Raw genomic sequence first — 27747 nt, 5'->3', positions numbered from 1 at the left:
GTCTGCTTGAAAGGTTCCTTCCTTCTGCCCCTGCTGTCTTCAATTAAATAAATAAATCTTAAAAAAAGAAAGTATGGAAAAATATCAAATACCCAGGAATAAATCTAGTGAAAGATGCTCAATATTTCTGCAGCAAATATTTTGAACATTACTGGGAAAACTTAAAGAAGGACAAAATAAGGGTGTGTGGATGGTTCAGTTGGTTGGGTGTCTGCCTTCAGCTCAGGTCATCATCTTGGGGACCTGGGATCAAGCCCTGAGTGGGGCTCCCTGCTCAGTGGGAAGTCTCCTTCTCCCTCTGTCCCTCCTGTCATGTGTTCTCTCTCTCTCTCTCTCAAGTAAAAAAATCTAAAAATAAAGACAAAATAAGTAAAGATCTCCACCTTGTCTGTGGATTGGAAGATTAAATATTGTTAAGAATTGAATTTTCAGTTCTTCCTAAATTCACCTAAAAATTCACGGCAGTTCTAATAAAAATCCTAGCCGGTTACTTTGTGGCAATTGAGAAAATGATTCTAAAATTTATATGGAAATTTAAATGATTTAGAATATCCAAAGCAATTCTGTATGCAAACAAAGCTAGAGGACTTATATTACCTGGTTTTGAGACTTACTATAAATCTATAGTAATTAAGACAGTATGGTAGTGGTGCAAAAATGGACAAATAGGTTGATGGAATAACAAAGAGAGTCAAGAAACTGCCCTCACATATATGGTACCTGCATTCACTTGTTCCATGGCAAGTCAGTAAGGGAACAATGTTTTTTTCAATAAGTGTTGCGGGTCAATTAAACATCCATATGTAACAAACAATCCTGACCCCTACCTCACACTCTTTACAATGATAAATTGTAGTTCTAAACGTGAAAGTTAAAACAGTAAACATGATGGAATATCTTGATTTTGATGGTAGTTATGTGAACTTGTTAAAAGTTTGTCCATTTTGGGGGCACGGGGTTGCTCAGTGGGTTGAAGCCTCTGTCTTCAGCTCAGGTCATGATCCCAGGGTCCTGGGATCGAGCCCCACATCGGACTCTCTGCTCAGCAGGGAGCCTGCTTCCTCTCTCCCTCTCTGCCTGCCTCTCTGCCTGCTTGTGATCTCTATCAAATAAATATATAAAATCTTAAAAAAAAATTTGTCTACTTTGCGGTAGCTCATCTAGTCCCCTATGTTTTAAACTCTTTAAATCTATGAATTATACTTCACAATAAAATTTACTTAAAAAGCAAGAAAGAGGTATCAGAACTATAGCTGAAAATGTTTGAGTTTTACTGCATGTAAATTACACTTGGATTAGAAGATGGAAAAATAAAGTAAGTAAGGCTATTGGGCTGTTGGGAGCTAGCGACCTTGACATAGATCAGCCATCAACCCCAATGCTATGCACTGTGCATTGGGTGACCTCTGCCCCCACATACAATTCATCTTACTCTGAGGGCACCATGGGAGGAAGTGGAAAGTTTACTAGGCAGGAAGAAGTCAGAAGAGTTGTGTGATTAGCATCTGACTTTATATAGATTCAGTTTCAAGATGTGACGAGCATGCAGAAGAGAATGGAAAACCCCACTGTCTCCTGTCCCCAGGTTTAGGCAGGAAACTTTGTGATGAATCAAACCCCAGTTACCAGTGTGACTGATATGTTGAATGAACAAGCAGCAAGAAACCAATCTTTTTTTTCTCCTAATGGCAACTCCAACCTGATTTTTCAAATTATGTTATCTTTTCCTGGTGTCTTGGTTTGGGTGTTCTTTGAAGCAGACCCTGAGACATGAGTTTGAGAGCACGTGGTTTTTATGGAGGCAATCCCTGGACACGTTGGTAGGTAGAATGAGGAAGTGAGACAGGAAAGTGAACCAGCCAATGAAGAGGGAGTTTTCAGGCCCGAGAGCGTAGAGCTACCTGACCTGGAGCGACAGGAAGCTGTGCCCTGACCGCACAGCCTCCTGCCCCTCATTGGTTGAAGATGGCTTCCAGACCCTTGAGCTCTGCAGCATTTTCGGTTGGCCTCATTTGAGGTTCGGGTGCTTTCCCTGGCCAGATAGAAGCCCCCAGCCAGAGTCGTAAGTATTGGCAGTGTGCATCCTTGGTCTAGGGTTAATGCCACAGGGTATGGGTGTGACTGTGTCTGTTAAAACTGCTTAACATCTGAGGAGGGCCCATATTTTTTCCAGGCCCTTTAATTACAAGGAAAGATTCCTGTTAATAATCAAACAAGTTTCATATGCTCTAATATTTGATATTGTATCGCACTTAAATCTTCTCCCTGACATTAGCTGGGGCCTGACTTAGTCTGAGGACCAATAGGAAAGTGATCTGATGGCTTTTCTTTCCTAATCACTTATTTTCCTCTTTTACCATCTGCTTTTTTCAGTTTCTGCAGGGCTGCTGTGCAGGGGAGGAGAGGAAGGCGCAGGAAAGGCTTGGCTTGACCTGTTCCATTGTGATTTCATGCTGGTGTTCTTTGCGTGCCGAGGACCCCCACGTGCTAGGTTATTTTCTCAGGGAGCATTTTTGGGGGTCTTGGCAAGGATTCTGCCATTTTCGGTATCTTGTACCTGCAGTTGTTCCCTTGAAGTGGGTGATGTCTCCTCTTGCTGGCCAACTGATTACCAGTGAAAGACTCCCTTTTCTGTTTTCTGATTCCTTCACCTGCTGTACTCCCATGTGGGTTTCTTGGGTAGAGCCTCCCTCAACAAGACCTGTTTGGGCTCCCTTCAGCAAGCCCACCTCTGGCCGTTGGGAGATGGACATCCCATCCTTGTCCATCAGGACATTCCCACTACAGATAGCCATGTCTCTTCCTTCAGCTTCCAGCATCCTACAACTCAAGGGGTGTGATCTAGCCACAACCTCCGGCTTTTAGACTCTGCAGATATGGTTCCAGCCATATGTCCTTCTTGTTGAATTCTCCAAGAGGTCCTTTGAAAGCTCCTTGCACTGGCTGGTTTTTGGTTCCCAGCTGGTGGTTCACATTTTCTTCTCTGGAGATCCCACCATTTTAAGGGAGAATCCTGAAAGTCACACTGGCCCAATTTAAGATACCATCCCCCCGCAACTTAACAGTGACTCACAGGTGAGGGAATGGAAGATGCTGATGGGCTAAGCCAACCAGGGTCTGACCTGACTTTGGAATAGGTCCCTTCTTCCCCTGTAGTATGTGGTTAGCTGCCGAAATGATAATAAGAATGTTGTTAGAAAGGTTATATTAGTTATATTAGATGTTAGAAAGGTTATATTAGTTCCTGGGGCAGCCATAACAGAGTACCCCAGACCAGGAGGCTTGAAACAACAGAAATTTACTGTCTGATGATTCTGGAAACTAGACATCCAAAATCAAGATGTTGGCAGGGCGCTGCTCTCTCTGACAGCCTTAAGGGAGAATCCTTCCCTGCGTCTTCTAGCTTCTGGTGTTTGCTGGAGATCCTTGGCATTCCTTGACTTGGAGAAGCCCCCTTCTGGTCACATGGCTGTCTGCACCCGTGTGTCTTGATTCATCGGTTTCTCTCCATGTGTGTCTGTGTTCACAAAATGTTCCCGTCCTTTACAAAGACACCAGTCATATTGGATTAAGCACCCAGCCTGCTAGAGTCTGACCTCATTGTAACTAATCTGCAATGACCCTATTTCCAAATAAGGTCACATTCTGAGATACTAGTGATTAGGACCTCAACCTATCTTTTGGGGGAGACACCCACAAACATCTACTTAAAACTATTCTTGAAGCTTATTTTTGCACAGAATTGTTAATTTGATTATGTAACTTAATCATCACGCTTGCATCCAAAATTAAATTCATCTAGTTTTTATAAGCAGCTTCGCTTTAAAAAAAAAAAGAAATATTGACCCTCTCCGAAATTATTAAAAAGTGTATGTTATCTATTTTGAAGATAAAATATACACCAAAGAGGCATAACAAAAATATTTTTATCCAGGGAGCTTCATGGCAAATATAAGCAAAGCCTCCAAAGGGTAGTCTTGTGGGCACCTGCTCATTCAGTGAAACCCTTCTGGTGGGTTTGGGGAACAGTTGTGCATTCTATCCCCATCTTAGAGGAGCCTAGAAAAGCGTCAGAAGAAAATCTCAGTGGAGTGGTCTTTTCTGCTGCTCATATCTCAAAGGTTTCCCAACTGATCTGCCTCCCAATGGTTGTCCTGTGTGTTTTGTAATCCCATCCTTTCTCTCATATCTATCTCTCTGTCTTTCTATCTATCTCCACATGTCTAATCTGTCACTATCTTTATCATTATTTATCTATTATCTACCTATGATACATACGTATTTATCCAATCTACACATATTTAAATTTTTATTACATAAATAATTCATGTTTACTATAAATCCAGTGGTTGGGGTAGGGGTCATGATTTTGTTCCGCAGAAGATATTTGGCAATGTCTGGAGATACCTTGTTTGTCACAGTTGGAGGACTCTATTGACATCTGGTGAGTAGAGGCCAATGATTTTGCAAAACATCTGGAAAGACATTGGATGGCCCCACAATAAAGAATAATCTGGCCCCAAATGTAACTTGTGTCACTAGGGCTAAGATTGAGAAATCCTACTTTGGAACAATAGAAAATTCAAAGAAGCAAATGGAAAATCATCGCCTCTGGGCATTTTCCCAATTAACGTTTTGGCCAAATTCTTCCAGATGGCTTTTTACACATACAAGTATATGTGTGAATAATTACAGATGTATAGGGAAAAAATGTGATTATAATTATGCACGCTCTTTTATAACCCATTTTTTTTTCACTTAATGGTAATATTGCTCCATGTAATCTTTTCTCATTGAAAAACAAGGTTTTTTTTTTTTAAACAAAAGCATTACATTTATGTGGTTAAAAATAAGAATTGCAAAAGGGTGTACAAGAAAAACATGTTCTTTCACAAGTGCTTATGTATACTTCAGTAAACGTGATTCTTAAAAAGCCACAAATTGGATTATGCAATAAAACGCTGTATACTTTGCTCTCGTTACTTAATAATATATCTTAAGGCAATTTCCACATTGACGCAGAGATCCACCCCATTCTTTAGACTGGGGCATAACATTACCCATTACCCTATTGATGGATTCGTTCTTTCCATGTTTTTGCTGTCCTAATCAGTGATACAGAACACTTCTACACCACCTCTCAGTAGATCTGTGGACGACACCCCAAGAATTGGAACTGGTGAATTAAAAGGTATGCACTGACGTTTTTAGCAGCTATTGCAAAATTACTCTACAAAGAGCTTGTCTCATTTACCTCTCCCACTGTTCTTCCTCCCCATAGCCTCACCCACAAATATTTAAATTTTGCAAATCTGATTTAATAAAAATGATATCTAGTTGTTTTTTCCTTTGTATTTCTTTAGTTATTAATGAAGTGGTACATTTTTAATGCTTTTTTCCCCATCAACTGTTTATTTCCTCTACCCTTTTTTTTTTCTCTACTGGGTTATTTTTTATGTTGTTGACTAATGTAACCTCAGTGGATCTAAGTAGCTATACATCTATAAATACTTTCTCCTGGTTTGTCTATTCCCTTGCAGAAATTTACATTTTTTACTTGTAAAATTTTAATTTATAATTTATTTATATAATTTTATAATACATTTTTATTTATTTATTTTTATTCTATATTATTTATATAATTTTTTATTTAGAAAAAATATAAAATTTTTAAAAATCTTCCCATTTATCATTTCTGGATATGCTATACTACAAAGGCCTTTCTCTCTCTCTCTCTCTCTCTCTCTATTTTTTTTTTTTTTAAGATTTTACTTTTAAGTGATCTTTCTACCCAACTTGGGGCTTGAACCTATAACCATGAGATCAAGGGTCACATGCTCTTCCATCTGAGCCAGCCAGGCATGCTATACAAAGCCCCTTTTCATGCCAAGGACACAACTAATTTTATCCATGTTTCCTTCTTCTATGGTTTAATTTTTTTTTTCATTTAAAAAAAACTGTCTTAAATTTATTTTAGGAGTAAGGGTAAAATGTAACTACTCACCCTGAGACCATTCATCAAATCCTTTACTTCATTCCACTAATCTGAAATGCACCCTCACCATAGTCTCTATTCGTTAGGCATTTGGGGGCTATTTCTGGATCTGTTCTGTTTCAGGGATCAGTCCATTTTTGCACTGACACCAAACTGTTTTAATTACAGATGCTATATAATGTATGTTTAGATATAATAAGTCTGATCTCACAAATAATTTATTTATTTATCTTTAAAACATAATTATGTAATAACTCAACTGTATGAAAATGTACAAAGAAAAATACAATGAACACTCAGTTTAAAAAATTACATGTTCTTAGTAAGTTAAAGATCCTGGATTACCCTCCTCTCTTCTACTAGTAATAACTATTCTGACTCTAGTGTTTAGTTAGCATTCCATAAGCTTATAATACTTCTAACTTCTCTTTTTGCTTATGCCTATAATTATATGCAGTATTGTAATTCATGTTTTAAACCTGCTTATTTGTTATAGAAACTATGCACACTCCTAAACAAACCAACTGGTCAACTAGTCTATACAGTTGTGATGATTAACTTTATGTGTCAGCTTGGCTGGGCCATGTGCCTACATGTTTGGTTAAACATTATTCTGGATTTTTCCATGAAGATATTTTTGGATGAGATTAATATTTACGCTGGCAAATTTTGAGGAAAGAGGACTGCATTTTGCAATGTGGGTGGGCCTCATCTAATCAGTTGAAGTCCTCAATAGAATTTGAGATTGACTTAACCCCAAGGAAGAAAGAATTCTTCCCGCAGACAACCTTTGAACTTAAATGGCAACATCACTCTTCTCTGAGTCTTCAGATTGCTAATACACCTTGCAGATTTTGGATTTGCCAGCCTCCATAATTGCATAGGAATTCCTTAAACTCTCTCTCTGTCTCTCTCTCTCTCGATCCCATTGGCTCTGTTTCTCTGGAGAACCCTGATAATACATCAGGCCTCTGGCCTTAGCAGCACCAAGAACTGATAGAAAGTTTAAATTATGTTCTTCCCCATCCATGGCCCCAGTATCATATTCTAAGGAAGAGTTCCCCCCTTCACCAAGGGAAGGGGTGAAGTGGAAAGTTATCTTTGTTAAGCTTTCAAGAGTAACTGGATAGGAGAGAATTTTCTTGTTGACCAAATAGTTCTTTGGCCCAGGGTTGATCCAGTCTGTGGTCAGCAAAGAAAGGCCTCTCTAGAAGGACCATGTCACAGAAGCAAGACTCCTGCCACACTTTGAGTGACATTTTTCATGATCACAGATCCACAGAGTTACAGTTTCACAAATATCTCCTCCTTATAACTGTCTAGTTGGAGGCACTGTGTTAGTCTCCCAATGCTGCTGTAACAAATTACCACAGATTTTTATTTATTTATTATTTATTTATTTATGAAATTGTCATACGTTTAGCAGCTTTAAACAACACCGCCTTATTATCACCTAGTCCTTTTGGTCAGAAGTCCTAGCTGTGCTCAACCGGGTCTTCAGTTTAGGCTCTCATGAAGCCAAAAATTAAGGTGTTGGCTGGATCAATTCTCATTGGGAGGCTCTATAAAGAATCTGCTTCCAGGCTCATTCAGTTTGTGGGCAGAATGCAGTTCCTTGTGGTTGCAGGATTGAGGGTCCCACGTTCCTGCTGGCTGTCAGCTAGAAGTGCTTCTCAGCTTCCAGAGGACACCTGCATTTCCAGACTTGTGGCCCAGACTTCCATCTTTCAAAGCTAACAATGGTGTAGCATGTCTTTCTCATGCTCAGCTTCTCTCTGCCTTCCTCTTCTGATTTCAAGGGCTATGGGATTATGTTGGTTGGGTTCTCCCAGATAATGCAGGATCTCCCTATTTTAAGAGCTGCCAATTAATAGCCTTAATTACACCTATAAAGTCCCTTTTGCTCTGCAAGGTAATACAACCATAGGTGTGACACCGGAAAGAGAAGCCAAAATTCTTCCTACCACAAAAGACCATAGAGGTTTTTCCCAAACGAAAGGACTGGCCTCATTCAAAATTATGTTCAGAGCTCATCTCTTGAGAGAACGAAAATTGCTCTTCAGTGGACAATTTTTCCCACTTGAAGGAATCAAGGATTGTGGGATCACCAGCATGCAGACACAATGTATATTCCAGGCAGTGGGGATGGAGCAGAGACTAGAGAAGGGAGTGCCCATTCTGGGGGCAAAGCTGAACAAACATACCAGTTGCATGAGGACTCTGAGATGCCCCTGGGAAGGGGTTGGGGACCATCTCAACCTATCATTAAGACATTATAACAGGAATTCAAACAGAAACAATGAGTGAGACAAAGAGCAGGAAATGATGGTGGACATTGGGAAGGCTGCAGGAGAGACTTTCCAGGAGTTGCTGTGTAGAGGTCTGGCTTGAGAGAGCACTCAAAGAAGGGAGAAGAAGGGGTCCTTCATACATTCAGGAGTCTTCCATTTAGGGGAGGGAAGGATCATGTGGGATAAGGAAATAGAGAGACAGCTGAGAAAACGAATGAAGGGAAGAAAGTGGTGGACCCAGAGTAAAGGATGTAGGAGAGAGAAGCATAAGGACAGAAAACCATGAAACAAGAGGAATATTCTAATTCTAAAGGAAATTGCCGTGAATATTATTTAAATCAAGTTTTTGGATGTTCTGGCAAAATCCATAGCCTCCAGCCGGCCCTAGGTGTGTGTGTTGAGGGGTGGGTGTGGGGGCTCACAGCAGACCAGCAATGGACCTTTGTCCTCCCCAACAAAAGCTGTGGAAGTTTCCAGCATCTCACAGCTTCTTTCCCACGTGCTGGGTCTCTGACTTCTCTGCCTGTCAGATTCCTCTGCACACTGGGAGCTGGCTGGGCTACAGGCAGAGAACTTGAGAGTTCCCAGCACTCACTGTCCCCAGGAATGCCTCAACCAGTGGGGATGGGAGCAAGCACAGGGATGCTGCCTCTTTGCCCCTTGGGGGCCGGAGCTGAATGGCAGGGGACAGTTTGTCAGAGTTCCCCACCAGATGGAGCCCCAGATGTCCTTTCCCTTGGGACTGGGTCATTTGCTGGCGTCTCTCCCTCCCCCATCTCACCCTCTTTGTTACATTTGTGTCTGGGTCCATCTCACAAGCAAATCACCTGTCCCTAGGTCCTTGCCCCAGTTGGTAGCAGAGTCAAAACGCCACCTCTGTGTAGCTTAGGTTTTTGGCTGGGGCTCTTTAACAAAGAGATTTACAAAAAGAAAACAATTTGTGGACCCCTGCAGCACACACTATGTGAGAAAAACCTCTATAAAAGGTAGCCCAAAGCTGTGGCTTAGAACCCTGTTTTATTAGCATCTTCAACCAAGAGTAAAAATCTGCAGAGAAATGATGGTTGGAGGAAAGCAGTTTTAGGCCCCCAAGGGGGCTTGCTGTCAGAAGGGAAATACATGGGAGGCGACTGATAGGGTAAGGTTTGTTTGCAGATTCCTCTGGTGCTGATAAGTCCATATCCAGTACAAGGAGAATTCCCATCTGGTCGTTTAGGCCCAAAGTGGGAGGGGACAGAAAGCTTTTCCCGTTTGCAACATCTTAGTTGCTTTTGGCTTAAATATTATGTTAAAGAGGCATATTTGGGGCAACACAGGTGGTTTCTTTCACCTGCCTCTGGGGGACCCTGAACTAGCACAAGGCCATGGGTCTTGTGTGTAATAAGCGGATTTTAGAATGAGTCCAGAGCACATCACAGAAATCTGGGGAGGAGGCCCTTTAGAACAGTGCGATAACTTCGGCTTTTAGTCTGAGCAAGGTAAGAAACCTTTTAAGCAAACCGTGACAAAAAGTCACACCTTCAAGAATCATTCTAGTTCCAGGCAGAAATGTTGAGTAGACAATACTGGTTCAAATAAGCTGGGAGAGCCAGCTGCGGGACAGGCTTTGAGAATCCTCAACTCTTAGATATTACCTGTCCAACATAGATATGGACAGAAGCTGTGAGACTGGGTGAGATCTTGGAGAAATGAGCATAGTCAGGAAAGGCAAGAAGTCCAAGAACTGGACCCTGGGGCATGTCCTCATTTATGGGGACAAACCAGCAGGAGACTGGGGAAAAGCTGCAGAACCATTTCAATAAGATTCTCTCATCAGATTAAGAATTCAACAACATAAAGTTTGCTCCTGTCCTTGACCAGAGCAAGGTCAAGTGACCTTTCTGGTCACTGGTGACTGATGGGGTGAGACCCTTTCTGTGCTGGCTCAAGAGGGAAGGGAAGACAGCAAGTGGAGAGTGTGAAGAGCCACCTCTCTTTGGAGAATTTTGCTGTAAAGGCAAGACCAAAAATAGGGCAGTAGCTGGGGGGTGAGTAATGGGACAGAAAAGGGCATTTTTAGAATAGGAGAAACAGTCATGTTTTTATGCTGCTGGGAGGGACCCATCGTAGTGGGAGACCCAAGGATGTGGTAGGCAGAGGGTAGAATTGTTGGGTTGAGTATTTAAGAAGGAATGGGGTTCACTGTGCAAGTAGGAGGTGTGCTTTAGCTAAGGACACCCATGAATTATTGGTGGTAACTTTATAGGCAACCTAATAGAATATTACGTATGAAAGTCCTATTGTAAACATGATAACACACCTCAAAAAGAAGCAAAAGGTATGTACCAGAGTTCCTTCCCCTAGGGGTGACTCCACCTATTGGGATGATTTTATACATACAAATTTATGTCACACCTCAAATGTTACCTCCTTAAAGAAGCCTTCCCGACCCCCACAGCCTGTCAGATCTCTCTGATTTTCCTTGTAGCCTTACTCACCGTCTGAAAATAGCTTGTTAATCAACTAATCGATCAACCAATCAATTAATTCTTTGATCTCCTCCTCCTCGAAATATATACTCTGCAAGGGTTATGAACTTGACTATTTAGTTTGCTGCTGTATTCCAAAAAATAGTGGCCGGCCAGTGGTGTACAGGTAGACCAACTCTCTGGAGGAAAAAAAAAAAAAAATCCAAACCCTCCAAAACAACAAGACCCTGATTTGTAACATTTGCTGATTCCTGTGTGTAAACATTCATACCATGGGCACTTTCAAGCTACCAATATGGCATCAGTGAATAAGGAGTTGGAAAGGAAGGAGCACAGTTGGCTTTCATGAACTGGTACAAGCCAGCTGCACCATATTTGGCACAAAAGCAATGCTCAATCAATATTGGTTGAATGAAAGAATAAATGACTTATCATTAGCTCGAGCCATTATTCCATTAAAGATATTCCCGGAAGGTTTATGTTTTTCCTATTGCCTTTCAATCCTTTCCCTCTGCTCTTTTTCTTCCCCAGACATTCTGTAGGTCTCCCACATTGCTTTGCTGAAAGCCTTCCATGACGCTACTCATACCAAATATTCACTGGGTGTTTGAGGCAGTGGAGGGGCGTCTGTCAGGTCCGGACTCTGGGGGCATCTTCCTATTTGTCTCTCTGCCCAGGGCTCCAGATTGCAGGCTTAGTGCCACATTGCTTTCCTTTCCTAGGATCTGCTTCTTTAGAAACTAAGTGCTTCCCTCCAACGCATCTCTTTTTGGGTCTACTCAACTTAAGCTTGGACACATAGCCCCAAACTCATTAATGTGTCTCCTTGCCCCAAAAGACATCTCTCTATTTGGCATCTTGGAGCATCTTCTAGTATCTTGGAGCATAGTGTTGCAGCAGGGAAAACCCTACAACTCTTCTTTTTTTGATGAGTGGGGTTAAATTTGATTTCCACCTCCCCACTCCTTCCCAACAATCTTACATGTCTCAGGAGACAAAAATGACTTTTGTGAAGTTATTTTCTTTTTCAATGCAAAAAAAAAAAAAAAAAGTCTTTTGTAACAAGAAAGAGTCTAAATGGGAAGAGAGACAATTGTAAAAGCTCTCCCTGGGGAATCTTATTGGAATGGTTCTGCAGCTTTGACTGCAGTGCCTGCTTGTGTGGATGGTTAATAAGACTGTCTTCAGTGTTACCCAAATGGTTCTCCAACTCAAGACTTCAGAAGGACAACCAAGGAATTACGGATATGGAAAAGCCCAAAGATGAACTTTTGATTCCTCTTCTTAAATGAAAACTCACTTGAGCAGGGCTCTGAAATATCACCTTTCTGGTCTCACCAGGATTTCTTTTTGGTCATGTCCTGGTTTAGCTAATTCTGTTTGTGTGTTAAATGCAGATACTATCCTGCCCTGTTCTGCCCTGTGCAGCTACTTCCTGATACTTCAGCTTCTGAAACTGCAGCAGCTCCTAATGAAATCAAACTGTTTTCCAACTGTGATGAAGAGCGTTTCACACCAGTGCTCTCTGAAAAATGACCTGTTGCCCATTATTTATAAATTTGGGAATGATTGTTTTTTTCCTCTGTGCATGGTTCTCTGCCTCTCCTTAGCATTCTTTGCTAGCTGCCTTTGCATTTTCCTGTGTTGTTAATTGTTCACCTGGGCTGAGGTGGGAAAGGATTTATAAGTGTGTTACTTTCTTTGTGATGAGTTTTCATTATATAACAATATGAAGGCCATTCAATTTCCTGTGTGACTCTCTTAAGCCTCTTGCCTAAGGTTAGCAGAATTTCTGTTTTATCACTTTATAGCAAGCTATTAAAATACTTTGACAATTTTATGAGCTGATTAAACATTCTTCAACTTTTCATTTCTTCTCCAAACAACAATGGAAATAAAAATAGTGACAAAAAATACTTATTTATTGAGTACTTACCATAGGCCAAGAATTCTGCTTTTTTTTTTTTTTTGCATATTTTTAAACTTAATTCTCAGAAAAACCCTAGAATTATTCTTATTTTAATATAAGGAAACAAACGCAGAAAGGAATGTGCCCTAGGTCTCTGAAAGTAAATGACAGATCTGGAAATCAAATCCAGGCCTGGCTGATGCTGAAGTCCTTGCTGGTAACCTTCCCACTAAATTCTGAGATCTTCTCCTCAGGGCCTGTTGGAGCCAAATTATTCTCTGGGCTGGAGCACCAATAACAAGAGCCACACTCACCTCAGTAGTTATGAACTAACTCAAAGACTAAATCCTGCTCAAGAGATGGAGGTTGTCTACCTTTAGACCTCTTATGCTGTAACAACTTCTATCTCATTGATCAGTGTCTACTGAGATTGCTTCTTTAAAAATTATTTACATGGAGGGACCCCTGGATGGCTCAGTCAGTTAAGTGTCCGACTCTTGGTTTCAACTCAGGTCATGATCTCAGGGTTGTGAGATTGAGCCCCACGTTGGGCTCTATGCTCAGTGTAGAGTCTGCTTAAGACTCTCTCTCCCCTTTTTTCTGCCCCTCACTCCACTTGCTCTCTCTTTCTCTAAAATAAATAAATACATCTTTAAGAATATTATTTACATGGAGGCCAAAGAGATACCCAGCAATATAAAAGGTATTTATAGTCCTGCAGTAGATGGCCCAAGATGACTAATGTTAGAGAAATGCACTTGGGATTCACCACAATGACGATGATGGTGGTGGTGATAGTGGTGGTGATGGTGTTGTTATTGTTTGTGTTGTTAATGGGGGTGGTGGCTGTGGCTGTAGCAATGCTGTTATTGTGGATGTTGGTGTTGGTGGTGATGGTGGTGGTAGTACTGTTGTGGTTATTGTTGGCAGTGGTGTCAGAGCCGTTGGTGGTGATGATGATGGTGGTGGTGGTGACAGTGTTGCTGTTAGTGGTGGTGGTAGTGATGGTGTTGGTGGTGGTGATGGTGGTGGTAGTATTGAAGGTGAAGGTGGTGATAATGGTGTTGGTATTGTTGGTGTTAGTGGTGATGGTAGTGATAGTGTGGGTGTTGGTGGTGATGGTGATGGTGGTGATGATTGTTGTGGTGATTTTTTTAGTCGAAATTTATTTCCTGACTCAACAGCCAAAGTGTCAGATCTTGGACTTTTCTCAGATGTTTTAATTTCCCTGAAATATATAAGGAACTATCTCTCCTGTTTATGTTCAGTTTATACTTGAACACTCTTTTTCTAAAATCAGATTATATTCCAGCTACCTTCTCTGAGAACTTGGTAGAGATGCAAATTTTTGGCCCCAGCCCTGACCTGCTGAGCCAGAACCACTGTGGGTGGGACCCAGAAATCTGTCTTTTAAGAATCCCTCTAGGTAACTGTGAGGCTTGCTTGAGTTTAAAAACACTGGTGTAGACACTCATACAGCTCATCTTGTCCACTTGCTCTCCTCAGCAACCTCAACCACCCCTATGGTTTCAATGACTTCCAAATGTCTGAAGCTGAGACCTGCTTTCTGAGTTCTCAAGTCAATATATCTACCCACCCTGCTGGGAAGATATGCCATCTCTGCTTGGATATATCACCAGGACTTCAAATTCAGCAACTCAATAAACATTTGTGTTTCACCTTAAATGTCATTTTCTCATTGAACTATGTTTGTTTGGCCTGCTCACTTTGTCTTTGCATTTTATTAAAATTCCGTGTTTAAGTTGGGCCTCCTCTGCCATGTCAGAGCTTGGCAAAGACAGGGATCGGATCTGTCTGGGGATGGCTTACTTGTGAACACAACCAATATGTAGGTATGTATTTATTTATCATTATTTTTTGAAAGAGTTTATTTATTTCTTTGAGAGAGAGATAGAGAGCATGAGGAGTGGGAAGAGAGAGAAGCAGGCTCCCCTCTGAGCTGGGAACCCAATACAGGGCTTGATCCCAGGACCCTGGGATCATGACCTGAGCCAAAGGCAGATGCTTAGCCGACTAGCCACCCAGGCACCCCTATTTATTTTTATTTTAAAGAGACAGAGAAAGAGAGAGAGAGAGCTAGTGGAGGGAGGAGCAGAGAGAGGGGGAGAGAGAGAATCCTCAAGCAGATTCCCCACTGAGCACAGAGCCGAATGCCTTACTCGCTCCCAGGACTTTGAGATCATATCCTGAGCCCAAATCTAGAGTTGGACACACCAATGATGGAGTCACCCAGGCGCCCAGACACAGCCATGTGATTTGCTATGTGCTGTCTACAACTGCTTTTGTGCTACAGTGACTGCGTATTTGCTGCAGAGAGCTTCTGAGTTTGTCAAGCTCAAAGTATGTACTATCTGGTCCTTGATAGACAAGTTTGCTCCAGGCCACCCCTCATGCATCTCTAGAAAGGCCAGCTGCAGATGCTCTGGTGCTATCCCACACTGAGCCCTCTGGGGTGCCAGCCTGGCTCAGTGGGACCTTCGGGGCCCCACAACTGGCATAAACTTACTTGACACAAAGGCAATATCTAGGGGGAAACCACCATGGCTCAGGATGTACAAACAAATTTGGCATTTTTATTAACATAGAGGAAGGAAATGCTCATGGCCAGAGGCCGGGGCCGTCATGCCCCAGTTCCTTACCACGTCAAATGTACACATCCTAGTTCACACATTGTCAAGAAAAATGAAGAGATCCCTGTTTATTCTTTTACTGTAGTGCTGCTAGTGCAACTTTGGTTGAACTTTTATTGCCCCAGGTATTTTATAACTGCAAGAGATAGAGGTTAAGGAGCAGAGGACTGGTAATAACATACATGATTCTTATCAGAAAGTTTTGTAAATGAGTCTTGGCCAGAAAAATGCAAAATGAATTTTGTCTGGGAGAGGTACAACTGCTTCGTGTCTGGTAGAAAAGATGATCTCAGATAATGTCTTGTCCTGTGGCATAGTAACCAGTTTTGTACATATTAACAAATTCATTTCAGCATTCCTTTGACTTGACGGACATGAATCTCACTTCTTCCCAGTCTCCTTTGAACCAGTTTTAATATCTTCTGGGTCCCTCATTAATTAATGAATTGAATAAAACCACTGGTATGTGTTCATTTTATATTTGTATGAAGTTGTTTTTTATTTTTATTTTTTAAAAATACTAACATGAATGCAACCTATTTGTTCCCCCCCCTCCACAACCCCCATGGATTGCTCTGAAGTTAACTGTCTGGGAAAAGCTTCGTGCCACACACGTGAGGAAGGCAAGACCCAGGGGCACTTAGCAGGGGACAGGTTGATGGAACACTGTGGTTCAAGTTAACACTCTTTCAGAAGGCCATATGGAAAGAGTACCGATAAATTTTTGAAAGAAGTGACTGTATTTGTGCAGTAAAACACTTAAAATTTTAAAAATGTCTTTAATATTTATGTTGGGGAGAAGCAGATTAAACATTTCTTAGTTACTCAGGATTTTAACTCTCAGGATTTGGGACATGAAGTTCTTTGGTTTATAGAGGCTGCTTTCCCTTCATAGGACAGGAGAAACAGGTCAGCTCCAGACATTGTTCCACCTGCTCCAGACACTTGCTTGTCCCTGGCAGCTTTTCTGGGTCTGGGGCTGTGACGCCATTTTGGTTGCGGTTATCAGTCGGAGAAGACCCACCCTCTTCTCTGTAGGGGGCCCCTCAGGAACATATGGAGTGTTTGGTTCTTCTTTCCACTGCACATTTCACAGAGAGAGCTCCCGCTGGCAAAGAGAGCCCTTGTTATGTCACCTGTGGTGTGGAGCCCCTTCTCCACGAGCAATGGTCCGAAGCTGTGCATTAACCCTTGTTAGAAAATACTTGGGACGCTACAGGGATGAAGGCCTGCTGATGGCGTCTACCTCATACAATTATGTTTACCTTGATATACTCAGCCCTTTTTTTCTCTGTTCATGTGACTGGTGAGATTCTACTTTCGGGAAGCACTCGGAGTGGAGAATCTGTAGGACAAGCCAGTGGAAGCCAACAGGCTCTGTGCTATGATGGAGGCTGTCCAGAGCAGCTTCCAGAAGCCATCTCACTGCTCTGAGACTTCAGATACCCTCTCACCCACTACACGAGTCCTTGGAAGGGGGCTCAACTTCAGAACATTCAGCCTAAGGGGGATATCCAGAGGCCGGGGATATCTTGTCCTTGGGGAGCCCTAAACCCAATGAAGATTTCAAGAACCTAGGAAAATGGACAGCTCAGAAAGGGTGTGGGAAAGAGTCAAAGACACAGGGCTTCTCTTACAATTTGAACAAAGACTTCCCTGTCTAGGTCAGGAAAATCGTCTCATGCACCAATTCCTTACGTTATTCAACTCTTATCTGGAAGGACGCAATGGCACTTCTAACCTTGATATTGAGCTATTTGGTTAGAGGGTTGAGAAGAGAGTTCTGTTTTTCCAGGGTGGACAACAGGATGAGTTCAGAGGAAAAAAGTACAAGATAGTGGCCAAGGGTACTTGCAATAGCAAGACCATGCCACGAGAGGGCAGTGTAGACTGTTTATAGAATCAGAGAGGAAAAGGGGTGCGGAAAGAAGAGGGTGGGGAGCTGGAATGCAAATTTAAAATTTAAATTCACCCGCCGAATTTAGAATAACGCCTCCACAGTAGTTTCTTTGCTTTCATTCTGCTCTGTACCTCCTAATGAGAACCATCGCCCCAGAAGCCTGAAGCAAGTTCCTGAAGGACGCATTGGTATCAGGTCCCTAATTTGGGAGGTCTTGGGGTCAGGGAGTTAGGGAGAGCGGAGCTGGCTAGGGCAGCAGGTGGTGGAAGGTGGAGGAGGGCCTGGATCACCTTCCATTTCCATCAGCAGTGCTGCAGGGTTTCCGTCTCTCCACATCCTCACCAATACTTGTTATTGTCAGTGTGTGGGTTTTGTTTCTTTTAAAAATGTTTATTACAGCCATCCTTGTAGGTATGAAGTGGTATCTCAATGTGGTTTTGATTTACATTTTTATAATGATTAATGATGTAGAGCATCTTTTCATGGCGTTGTTGATCATTTGTATATCGTCTTTGGAGAAATACTTACTTGTTTGTTCATGTTGCCTTGAGTTATTTGCAGTTTTTTGTTGTTGCTGTTGTTGTTAAGCTTCCGAAGTTCTTTATGTATTCTAAATATGGACTCCTTATCAGAGAATGATTTGCGGATGTTTTTTCCCATTCTATGGTTGTCTTTTCATTTTCTTTTTTATTATCTAGAAAGTATTTATTTTTTAATTACAGTTGACATACAATGCTATATTAGTTTCAGGTGTACAACATAGTGATTTGACGTTTTTATAGATTATGAAATGCTCACCATAGTAAGTGTACTTCCCACCTGTCACTTTACAAAGTTATTATAATATTATTGTCTACATTCTCTATGCTGTACTTTTCATCCTCACAACTTAGTTATTTTATAACTGGAAGTTTTTACTTCTTAATCCTCTTATTTTGCTCATCGCCTTTCCCACCCACTTCCTCTCTGGCGATCACCAACTTGTTTTCTGTATTTATGAATCTCTTTCTGTTTTGTTTGCTTGTTCCCTTGTTTTTGTAAAGTGGTCCAGCCACTGTGAAAAACAGCTTTTTTTTTTTTTTTTTTTTTTTTTTAGGTTCCACATATAAGTGAAATCATGTGGGACTCATCTTTCTCTGTCTGACTTATTTTATTCAATGTAATACCCTCTAGGTCTATTTATGTTGCTGAAAAAGGCAAGATTTCTTTCTTTTTATGGCTGAGTAATATTCCATTGTATAAATTCCGTTATGTGTGTGTACATCACATCTTTTTTATCCATTCATCTACTGATGGACACTTAGGTTGCTTGTATATTGTGGCTGCTGTAAATAATGTTTCAGTGAACTTTAAAGGGTGCATATATCATCTTGAACTAGTGTTTTTGTTTTCTTCAGGTAAATACCTGGAAGTGGAATTGCTGGATCCTATGGTATTTCTATTTTTAATTGAGAAATCTCTATATTGTTTTCCAGAGTGGCTGCACCAGTTTTCACTCCCACCAACAGTGCATGAGATTATCTTTTTCTCCACATCCTCTCCAACACTTATTTCTTATCTTTTTGATATTGACCATTCTAACAGGTGTGAGGTGATATCTCATTGTGGTTTTGATTTGCAGTTCCCTGATGAGCATCTTTTCATGTGTCTATTGACAGTCTATATGTCTTCTTTGGAAAAATGTCTATTCGGGTGCTTTGCCCATTTTTAAATTGGATTTTTAAAAAATTTTTAATTTTTGCTTTTGCTTTTGTGTTTGGTTTTGGTTTTGAGTTGTATGAGCTCTTTACATATTTTGTATATAAACCTCTTATTGGATATATCATTTGCAAATAACTTCCTCCATTCAGTCAGTTGTCTTTTCATTTTGTTGATGGTTTCTCTCACTGAGCTAAAGCTTTTTAGTTTGATGTAGTCCTGACTGTTTATTTTTGCTTTTGTTGCCTCTGTCTGAGGAGACAGATCCAAAAATAATAATTGCTAAGACTAATGTCCAGGAGTTTATTGCCTATGTTCTCTTTTGGCAGTTTTATGGTTTTAGGTCTTACATTTAGATTTTTAATCCATTTTGATTTTATTTTTGTATATGATGTAGGAAAGTAGTCCCACTTTTATTCTTTTGCATGTATCTGTCTGTTTTTTTCAACATCATTTATTTTCAATGATTGAGATTCAATGATTGAGATTTTCGATCTCAAAAGAGATTTTCTTTTCCCCATTGTATATTCTTACCTCCTTTACCATAGATTAACTGGCCTTCCTTGTGTGGCTTTATTTCTGGGATCTCTATTCTGTTCCATTGATCCATGTGTCTCTTCTTGTGCCCATATCATACTGTTTTGATTACTATAGCTTTGTAGGATAGTTTAAAATCTGGGAGTGTGGTATCTCTAGCTTTCTTCTTCTTTGTCAAGATTGCTTTTGCTCTTTGAGGTCTTTTGCATACTAATTTTGCATAAAATTTGCATGCAAATTTTAGGATTATTTGTTCTAGTTAGGTGAAAGATTTTGTTGGCGTTTTGATAGGGATTACAGTATCTGTAGATTACTTTGGGTAGAATGTACATTTTAATAATACTCTTTCTTCCAATCCATAAGCCTAACATATATTTCCATTTATTTATAACATCTTCAATTTCTTTCATCAATGTTTTAGAGTTGTCAGAGTATAGATCTTTCACCTCCTTGGTTAAATTTATTCCTAGTTATTTTATTCTTTTTGAGGTAATTTTAAATGGAGTCATCTTGTTATTTTCTCCTTGTGTGTGTTATAGTGAATAGAAACACAACAGATTTCTGTAGAGTAATTTTGTATCCTACAACTTTACTAAATTTATTAGTTCTAATAGTTTTTGATAGAGGCTCTAGGGGTTTTCCATATATAGTGTCATGTCATCTTGAAATAGTGAGACAGTTTTACTGCCTCTGTACCAATTTGAATGCCTTTTATTCCCTTTTCTTGTCTGATTGCTATGGCTAGGACTTCCTGTACTATGTTGAAAGTGGTGAGAGTGAGCATCCTTGTCTTGTTCCTGATCTTGGAGGAAAACCTTTTAGCTTTTTACTGTTGAGTATGATGTTAGCTGTGGGTTTTCCTTTTCACTTTCTTGAGCATATATTTTGATGCACAAAAGGTCTTAATTTTGATGAAGTCTAATTTATCTATTTTCTCTTGTTGTCTATGCTTTTGGTGTCATCTCCATGAAATAATTGCCAAATCCAGTGTTATGAAGACTTTCCCCAAAGTTTTCCTCTAAGAGTTTTGTAGTTTTGCCTCTTAGTTTTGGGTCTTTGATCTATTTAGAGTTAATTTTTGTATATGGGGATTTTCACATATGGATATCCAATTTTCCCAACATCTGTTGCTGAAAAGACTATCCTTTCCTCATTGAATGATCATGGTGCCCTTGTTGAAAATCAACTTACTGACCATATGTATAAGGGTTTATTTCTGGTATTTTATTTTACTGATCCATATGTCTGTTCTTATGCCAGTGCCATACTGTTTCAATTACTGTAGCTTTGTACTGCATTTCAAAGTTGGAGAGTGTGAGTCTTCTGACTTAATTCTTTTTTTTTTTTTTTAAAGATTTTATTTATTTATCTGACAGAGATCACAAGTAGGCAGAGAAGCAGACAGAGAGAGAGGAGGAAGCAGGCTCCCTGCTGAGCAGGGAGCCTGACGAGGAGCTCGATCCCAGGACCCTGGGATCATGACCTGAGCTGAAGGCAGAGGCTTTAACCCACTGAGCCACCCAGGCACCCCTGACTTAATTCTTTTTCAAGACTGTTTTAGCTATTCAGGATCCATTGCAATTCCATATAATTTTGAGAATCAGTTTCTCCATTTTTGTGAAAAGGCTTTCAGAATTTTTATAGAGATTTTGATGAACCAATAGATTTTGGGGGGTAGCATTGACATCACAAAATGTTAAGTCTTCCAATCCATGGGTGCCTGGGTGGGTCAGTGGGTTAAGTGTCCACCTTCAGCTCAGGTCATGATCCCAGGGTCCTGGGATGCAGCCCCACATTGGGCTTCCAATTCAGTGGGGAGTCGTCTTCTTCCTTCCACACCCGCTTCTTGTGCTCTCTCTCTCTGTCAGTCAAATAAAAAAAATAAAATCTTAAAAAAGAAGTCTTCTAATCCATGAACATGGGATTTCTTTCCATTTATTTAGGACTTCATTAATTTCTTTCAGCAATGTTTGGTAGTTTCCAGCATACCATGGGAGCCTTTCACTTCCTCAGTTAGATTTATTTTGAAGTATTTACTTCTTTTGGATGATATGTAGATGGAATTGCTTCCTTAGTATATATATATTTTTAATTATTGGCATACAACTCTGGGCTGTGGATCAGCCTGAAGAGAAAGCTTAGGGTCTTTTCAGGTCTTTTCTGCATCTGTCCCTGGACAGATGTGAAGTGGCTTTCTCTTTCTTTCTTTCTTCCTTCCTTCCTTCCTTCATACCCTCCTCCCCCCATCCCTCCCTCTCTTTCTTTCTTTTTATTGTTATTATTATTATTATTATCATAAACCTGGTTCCAACCCCCACACACGTACACACAAAACCCAAAAACCACAAACGAATTTGTAGCCAAGCTAGCAATGTATAACTTGTGACAATTCCCTGATCCCAGGACCCCTGTCTTCACAGACTCTAGCAAAGACTTCTTCTAATCTGGGATGTGGGGAAGAGAGACATCAAACTATCGAAGGAAGAAAAGTCACCTGTCAGTGTTGAGAGCCCATTACAGAACTTAATTTTAACTGGGCATAATTTCCTCTTGAAGGTTGATTGTGGCGCTATGTTACCCACATTCTGGGGGGGAAATCTGCATATCTGAATGGTATCTTTTTTTCAGAAAGTGACATTTGTCTTCTTGCCAATTTTGTAAAATTTCAGTGATAGTATCCCCTGTTCCCAAGGCTCCTCGGGACTCCCCTTTTCCATGCAGAATCCACACCAGATATTTAAAACCTCTGGATTTCTATTTGCCCTCCGAACTCTGTGTTCTGGCACATGATGGTGGGTCAGTGTTGGACCTGTCTAGGGAGGCAATTTCATTTGTTAACGAGGCTATTGTGGGGGACTTATGGGGATCCCATAATAAGGCCCTGTACATGTTATATTTCAAAGCCACTTAACAGAGAGAGGGAGAGAAGGATCCAGGTAGCTGGAGATCATAACATCAACTTTATTATGAATCGAAACTAGATTGGGAGATGTGTCACGGCAATGAGTTTCCTCATACTGGGCCCCATGATTAGGGACCTCACCGCAGCCAGGCAGGGCCTGCTGTCACAGCACCCACACCTAGAGGCCTAGAGGCCTCCTCTGTGTCCCCAGGATGGCTCCAGAGAGACAGGCAGGAAGAGACCACACCTTATAGTCCATGAAAACATCTAAGAGCTTACCTCTCATGGGAAGGAAGAGGGGACAGTGAGGGACCAGGAATGTTGTGCTGACCAATGTCCCTCTCCTGAGAGGAGACACTGGGAACTGGGAGTGAATGTTCCCTACTTCCACATTTTTTAGGCTCCTTTCTGCTCTTTGCTTCCAATTCTCGTCCACAAGAGGAAGCCCAGACTTTCTGCAGCTACAGTGGCCTCTGCCCCTACTGCCTCTCCCTGCCTTGAATTCTGCAGGCCCAGGGAGCCTCGTGCTCTGGGTAATAAAACCTCTGTCTCAGCTCAGACTCATCCCTCAATAGGGATGCTTTTGGTGAAGTTGACAAAGATGGTTACCTCTGTGGTCTAGTAAGGATCAAGATACTTGCTGTCCCAAATCTTCCTCTGTTTCTGAGTGGTCCAAGCTTTGGATAATCAGAGCTGTCCCTGTGGGAGCAGAAATGTCACATGTCATGAAAAGGCCTCTGGTATTACACACTTCCTTCAAGTTCCACCTGGATCTTTCAAAGCTCTGGCTGCTTCTGAGGTTCTGGACTTGTCTTCTCTATGTGGGTCTGATGCCGTTTCTGAGAGCAGAGCATATTTTATCTTTCCTACCCTTCACTTCCTGACCACCAGGACAAAACCTTTTTATTAAAAAGATTTCTTTTTATTTCATAAGCATTTTTTCTTTTTAAAGGTGAGGTTATGTTCTGTTACAAGTTAACAAATACCTTGAATTAAATTGGCTTAGAAATGAGAAGGTACTTGTAGTGGTGAATCTAGCAGTAGGACATGGGTTTCACATTTGATCAATTCAGTGGGCCAGTGATGCCATCAGTCATTTGGGTACTTTTCATCTTTCTGGTCTGATGCCTCAGCACCAGCTCCAACCCCCAGTTGTTGGTTCCTCTTGTGGTTGTAAGATGGCTGCAGCAGTAGCTGGGTGACATCCTGCCTTGTTCAGAGCCACGTGGAGCAAAAGACTGGCTGGTTTTATACAGTACCACTAGGCAAACTTCTAGCAACTGACTGATCCATGCTGGCTTAGTCCTGACCATCCGTGAACCAGTGACTGGAAAAGTAGAGGAATGGATTACCACCGCTGGTGTGGACAGGTGGTCTGGGGAAGAAGAGTTTTGGGGAGCAGATCTGAATGTCTTCTTTCTTTGAGCTGAGTACTCCCAACATAGATCTGTCAATCCTCTCAGCATGTAGGTTTGTGTGAATTCTACTGAGAGTTCATCTACCTCAACCAAGAATCATATACCTCTCCCATAGCTTATGAACCCTCATTCTTTTTTATCTGTCTGCTAATAAATCCACCACATCTCTGGGACTGAAGCAACAGTCAGTATTCTGCAGTTCAACACTATAGTCCACCTTCTTCCCCTGGGGGCATGTGGTTCCATCCACGGAGGAGGGAAGATGGGGCTTCAGCAAAGCTTCACCTTTACTCTTTGTATCTGGCTGGAGTTCCAAAGGAGATAAAGGTTAAGTAGAAGTGGAGACAGTTAATAACTGACTGTTACCCATTCCTGGCTCAAATAGCCTGAAGACCAAAGAAGTGTGATGTTTCTCAATGTGGGGTCTATAGACCACCACATCAGAGCCACAGTCCCACGACAACTCTCAGATCCTGGTTTTATGTCATGTTCCCCCTTTTAAAATTTTCATTCCCACTTACATTTAACTTCTACTTATATATTTTAAGTATTTTAAAAACACTTTAGGGCTCCTGGGTGGCTTAGTCATTTAAATGTCTGCCTTCAGCTCAGGTCATGATCCTGGGGTCCTGGGATTGAGCCCCACATTGGGCTCCTTGCTCAGTGGGGTCTGTCTCTCCCCTCTGCCCCTCACCCTGCTGGAGCTCATTCTCTCTCTCTCAAATAAATAAATAAATAAAATCTTAAAAGAAAAAGTCATTTAAAAAAGTACACTTTAAATTGTTGAGTGATGGTAGAGTGTAAATGGAAAAAATCTTTGTGCCTATATTGCATTGTCTTAATTACTGTAATTTTATAGCAAGTTGAAATTGTTAATCTTTTTCAAGATTATCATGACTACGCTTGCCCTTTGGCATTTCCATTTATATTTTAAAATCAGTTGGTCAATCTCCACAAAAATCTTACTTGAAACCAACATTTTATTGAGCTCTCTCTCCTCCTTGGAAATCCGTGCCAGCAGATTTTCTCCTTGACGTGAACATCACAGACAGGGAGGTTATGACCAGCATTCCGCTTGTTGCCCTCCCTATAACCGGTGCATGAGAGGAAGGCTCCTTCTCTGGAACAGGCCACCACAGAGTGGGCTCGGTTTTATGTCATGTTTTATGTCAGGAGCAGAGCAGGCCCAGTCAGGTTTTGTTGGAGCAGCTAACCTGTAACAGCCCCAGAGGTATCAAGAGTTCATTCTCTTACCAAAAAACAAGAAAGAACTAGTATGACCCCTCGCTGGGTCCCTCAGTAGTGGCACTCAGAGTTCAAATATGAGAAGAGGATCAGAAAACAGTTAAAAAGGCAATGAAACTAATAGGCCTCCTCTAGGGTGGTGACTGGGGGAGGAGCTAGCCCTGTCCTGTCCCCCTCCCTTGGCCCTAGCTGACCTGCTACACAGTTACTGCAGGAGGTGGAACCCCCAGCCAAGCAACAGCACCAGTGCTAGCTCCAGGGGTAGCACCAACTCTCACTGTGGTTGGGGATACCCTGTCCCTGAGGTTCAGAAGCTCCAGAACCTCATGTTCTCCCTGGGGTTGGAGAGCATCCATAAAACTTCTAAAGACATCCCTCAGGTCTGTCTGGTTGTGGGTGAAGGCCAAGCTATGCATGGCCATCATGGGGAGCTCAGCAATGGGAGATAGCATCAATTTCAATTCCATCTCATCCCTTTGAAGTTCAGCTACAGAGCCAAGTTGCTGGGTTATCACTATGAAAGGAGGGTTTTTGATTGATGTAGTCCTTGAGATTGATCATTCTGAGACCTCCCTAGGTTCTAGGACATGTTCATACAGAGAAGCATCCCAAAAGAGCCCCCCCCCCCACCAAGAGCAGTCTTCCTTGAGACATTTCTTTTCTTGCATTGGTGTTGCCTGCATTGATGGGTGGCAGTGTTCAGAGCACTGGAACCAGGAGGCTTACTATCCATCTCTACTTACGTTTTACTGAAGTTACATTGGATCTGTAGGTGAACTGGGGAGAATTTACATTTTAACACTATTTAGTCTTCAAATCCATAAACATGGTATACCTTTGCATTTATTTTGGCTTTCTTTAAATTCTCTCAGGGAGTGTTTTGTCATTTTTCAGTGTAGTGTTCTTGCACATCTTTTGTTGGCTTTGTCTTTATTATTGTTGGTTTTTGATGCTTTTAGAAATGAGACTGTTTTCTATTTGTGTTCCAAATTATTTGCTGCAAGTATCTAGAAATAGAATTTATTTTTGCATATTGATCTTCAGTCCAATTATGAATGAATTCCAAAATTTGTCCATAATTTCTTTTAGATTTTCTAAGCACACAATCAATTATAAATAATAGTGGTTCTATTTCTTCCCTATTAGGTTTACTTTTAAAAAATTGATTTTCTTACCTTATTGCATTGGCTAAAATTTCCAGTTCATGTTAAATAGAAATGGTGATAGTGCACATTTTCTCTTATTCTCAAACTGAGTGGGAAAGTACTTAATATTTTACCTTTCAGTATGATGTTAAATGTTGGTTTTCAGCTTTTTGGTGTTTTGTGTGTGTGTGTGTGTGTGTGTGTGTGTGTGTATACCCTTTATTAGATTAAGAAAGTTATTTTTTTCTTTAGTTTTCTGAGCGTTAAAAAAAAATGAATAGATGTTGAATTTTATCAAGTACTTTTTCTGGGTCTATTGAAATTACTATATGGTTTTCTCCTTCAATTTGTCAATGTGATGGTACACATTCCTTAAATTTTAAATGTTAAAGAATTCTTGCATTTTCACACTAAACCCTGGCTAGTCATGATGTATTATCCTTTTTTATCTATTACTGGAATTGATTTGCTAACGGTCTGTAGGAACATATTTTTCCTTCTGCGTCTATAAGAGATAGTGACCTGTGCTTTTATTTTTGTAGTGTCCCTGTCAGGTTTTTTTGTATCAAGTTATGCTGTCCTACACTAGCAAGTTGGACCGTATCCCTGTTTTCTTTACTCCCTGACAGAATCTGTGTAAGATAGGTAATAGCCTTCCTTAAATGTATGTTTTAAATAATTCACAAGGGAAGTGTCTGGGCCTAGACCTTTCTGTTTGCTTGCTTCCCCCCACCCCCCATTTTATAAAACTTTGTTTATTTTTATTTTATTTTATTTTTTTATTGTGTTATGTTAGTCACCATAAAATACATCATTAGTTTTTGTTTGTTTGCGTTTTGTTTTGGTTTTGGTTTGTTTGGTTTTGTTGGGTGGGAAGGGCATCTTGCCATCTTGATGTTCATTCTGTCATTGTATTTTTTTTCCTTAGGATGTTTTCAATAGTTAAGAACAAGGAGATTTCCCATGAGACTCTTTTGAATCTCTTCAAGCAAAATAAGGTGGAGATAGCAAACGCAATAACAAAGCCATTTCCTTTCCTTGAAAGCCTCAGAGACCGCTCCTTTATCACGGAAAAACTCTATAAAGTACGTTAAGTCTATTATATCACCCATGATAACCCACCCCACCCTAATTGTTGTGGCAACCTGGATTCAAAATTTAGTGTATCATTAACTAGTTGATGGCCTTTTCATACTCTTCATGGAAAGACCTTTTTGAGTGAGTTAATCCTCTAAAAGTTTGGGGGTGACAGAACAGGCAGTCCTTGCTAACGAGGCTTCTGTTCTGATTGAAGCTCCTGTCTCCTGTGGGATGTGTTGCAGTGAGGTGGATGGGAATGGTGATATGGCTGAATGGAAATTGATAGCTTTTCATACAAAACCTATAGCAATTTATACAAAATGACAAAATTAAATAAAATTAAAATAATTAAGAGAATTGGGGCAGTATTCCATTATAAAATCCACTACATCAAATGAAACCCCCAGGGATTTTGCTATTATAAATAAATCAGTTTGTTCTGCTTTGTTGTTGTGTCCTTTAAGGTATGTTTTGTAAGGTGTTCTGGAGTCTTGGTATTCAGGTGAAT

General features: G+C 40.8%; 1 protein-coding gene across 5 annotated transcripts in view; it reads left to right on the top strand.

Moving 5' to 3' along the window:
* The first annotated feature begins 1927 nt into the window (after positions 1–1927).
* LOC116597417 (nuclear body protein SP140-like protein) overlaps positions 1928–27747 on the top strand; it is a 32876-nt gene continuing 7056 nt past the window's right edge. The window contains exons 1-3 of one of the 5 annotated variants that reach the window (XM_032355127.1): positions 1928–2062; positions 5114–5191; positions 27088–27244. In XM_032355127.1, the coding sequence (XP_032211018.1) occupies positions 27089–27244 (156 nt within the window). In that variant the 5' untranslated portion in view covers positions 1928–2062; positions 5114–5191; position 27088. Of the gene's footprint in view, positions 2063–5113; positions 5192–17291; positions 17410–18526; positions 18647–27087; positions 27245–27747 lie in introns of those variants that run through there. The other 4 variants (XM_032355128.1, XM_032355126.1, XM_032355125.1 and 1 more) reach the window with 4 other exon arrangements.

Source organism: Mustela erminea, chromosome 8 (assembly GCF_009829155.1).
Source record: "Mustela erminea isolate mMusErm1 chromosome 8, mMusErm1.Pri, whole genome shotgun sequence".
In the NCBI taxonomy this organism is placed as follows: Eukaryota; Metazoa; Chordata; class Mammalia; order Carnivora; family Mustelidae; genus Mustela; species Mustela erminea.
This window is presented reverse-complemented; position numbering and strand designations above follow the sequence as displayed.